Source organism: Rhagoletis pomonella, unplaced genomic scaffold (assembly GCF_013731165.1).
Source record: "Rhagoletis pomonella isolate Grant_MI unplaced genomic scaffold, Rhpom_1.0 Rhpom_scaffold_00003, whole genome shotgun sequence".
Lineage (NCBI taxonomy): Eukaryota > Metazoa > Arthropoda > Insecta > Diptera > Tephritidae > Rhagoletis > Rhagoletis pomonella.
In genome coordinates this window covers 66126018-66128375 of record NW_023458557.1, presented here as the reverse complement: position 1 = coordinate 66128375, position 2358 = coordinate 66126018, and the positions used below count along the sequence as shown (strand labels likewise).

The window sequence follows — 2358 nt, the reverse complement described above, 5'->3', positions numbered from 1 at the left end:
TAAACTTATATCTTGCTTATTCGCAACTCACTTCTCTGCTCACTTTACTTGTACCTTGTTGTCTTGTAACTAACTCACCTCGCTGTGGCGGCGGCCTTATATACCTGCGCTGGCACTTATGGCAACTCTAGAACATTCTGAAGTTTATCGCTCATTCTCTTTCTCCCGCTGTTCGCAGTGTTCATCCAACTTGACGTTTCTCTTTGTGGAACATTCTACGTCGTTCTTCGAACATTCCGCCTATTTCTCGTTGTTCGCTTTGTGTTGCCGCAGTATTCGCCACAATATTTCGAATAGGAACTTATAACTTTTTTACCATCTGCAAAACTGACGAAGTGGCAACCATCTAAAGAAGGAGAAATCAGCTGACACGGACAAATCTAAATTCCGCAGATTTCTGCGCTACGGGCTACAACTACAGAAAAATTCTGCGGTGTTGAGTTTTCATTTACATGGCGCTTTGGTAAGACAGATCGTGTCAGCTGACTCGGGTTTACGAACCGGTAGGTTTACGTTCTTGACTAATTTCAGCTTTATTATTATTCAAATGTGGTATTCACAGTTTTCGGTCCTTCTCTATACTTTACGTTCTCTGCAATAACCTCAAAACACGTCCACCAAGTCTTTGAAAAGTTATTTCTATAAAAATATTGGCGTTATCTCTGCAATAAACTACGTAAACTCAACATTTCCATTTTAACACTAAATGCGCCTTAAAGAAAAATGTTTCCCATAAAACATTGTGTGTTATATAGAACACCGGAGGAGCATCAGCCTCCAGATGATAGCAGTCTTGCAGGCAACACAGAGTATCCTAATCTGAACTCTCGCGATTACGCCAAGCGGCCATTAAATCGGCATATACGCATGCATCAACCATGGGAATGTATTGCAGTTAATACAGAACAAGAAGCGATAATAGCTACAAATAAATTGTCGGGCCGCGAATGGTCTGGATCCCTTTGGGGATTTGAAAATGTTGGCGATGGAACTACGCTGAAACCAGCGAAAGCGTGCTACAAATTACAATGTCAAACTCTAATTTCCTGCTTACAATTTATTGCGGATAATATTGTAAGATTAAACCGATTATAGTATTATAGTGTTGATATACATTGAAATTTTTCCTTTCATAGTTTATGGTGGCAATGCGTTCTGGCCGTGTCCAATTATGGTCTACCAAATCAGAAGTCCGCAATCCCCACACACCTTATTGTATGTTCTTGATAGGCGAGAAATGTGAGCATATGCGTCCTATTACCTGTTTGAACGTGAAGACGAATGCAGAACATGCAATCACGGGTAGCAAAGATGGCACTTTGAAAGTAAGTTTGCCATAAAAATATTGTGTAAACATTTCTGTATATGAAATGTTACTTTTTAGGTCTGGGATATTGGCTGTGGTGACCTTTTCTCGGTACACACATTTCGGTATGCGCATACTGACGTAGTCACTAGCATTGCAACGTCACATAAGGAGCCTTCTGTATTTGCCACATCCTCTTTAGACCGTAGTACACTACTTTGGGATGACAGACTTACAAGACCGGCATTAGGTACCACAAATATAAAAAAAGAAAAGTTGAATTATTATTTTCTATATACTCCTAGCACTATATGAAAATCATTCATCTCGATTTAAACATTTGGCATGGGCCCATGCCAATGAAATTCCGGCCAATGACCATATTATATATTTAGGTGATGAGTCTGGCTTTGTGCACACAGTTGATGAACGCTTCCCAAACAAATTTGTGCAGAGCTCAAGATGCTTAAACCGATCAATTCACAAAATGGTGCCAATAGAGTAAGAAAAAAACCTTGAATTCAAAATTTGAGAATACTATATTACTTATTTTCCAGAAACAAAATAGCTGTTATTGGAGACACAAATATTGTGAAAGTAATTGATGCAAACAACCACAGTATCATCTATACAAATGATGAATCCCAGAACTTTGTACGAGACGCTGTTTGGAAAGGCGCCTCGAAGCTACTTACTATTGGTTATGAAGGCAAACTACGTATACACAATTTACTATAATCAACTATAACCAAAGTTAAACCATTACAAATTTTAATTTTGTTTTATTTATTCTTGGATCATATTTAATGTTTAATAATAGCGAGAAGTAATTCAAAGTTTACGTTTTTGAGATGACGCCAAGCAATAAAATAAGAGATAAAGAGAATATGTTCAGTCTAACAGATAACTAAACTTCACAAAATATTGCGAATATATGTGGCTTTCCATCTGTATTTTTGTATACCAACTGTATGAATTGACCAAACTTTTATTGCGTTTTCCCACAAAATTGAAATTTTAAAGTAATACTCTATGTTATTAAACGTGCGATG

General features: G+C 37.4%; 1 protein-coding gene across 3 annotated transcripts; it reads left to right on the top strand.

Annotated features, from left to right (window-relative positions):
* The first annotated feature begins 476 nt into the window (after window positions 1-476).
* Window positions 477-2303, top strand: LOC118735365 (protein valois). Of its 3 annotated transcripts, XM_036465076.1 has the most exons (6): window positions 477-503; window positions 563-1074; window positions 1137-1325; window positions 1385-1556; window positions 1612-1807; window positions 1864-2303. In XM_036465076.1, exons 2-6 carry the CDS (start codon window positions 724-726, stop codon window positions 2042-2044), a joined length of 1089 nt encoding a protein of 362 aa, XP_036320969.1. In that variant the 5' UTR covers window positions 477-503; window positions 563-723; the 3' UTR covers window positions 2045-2303. The 3 variants fall into 3 exon arrangements, with proteins under 3 accessions (XP_036320969.1, XP_036320970.1, XP_036320968.1); XM_036465077.1 differs by having other exon boundaries at window positions 490-1074; window positions 1702-1807; XM_036465075.1 differs by having other exon boundaries at window positions 492-1074.
* The last annotated feature ends 55 nt before the right edge of the window (window positions 2304-2358 follow it).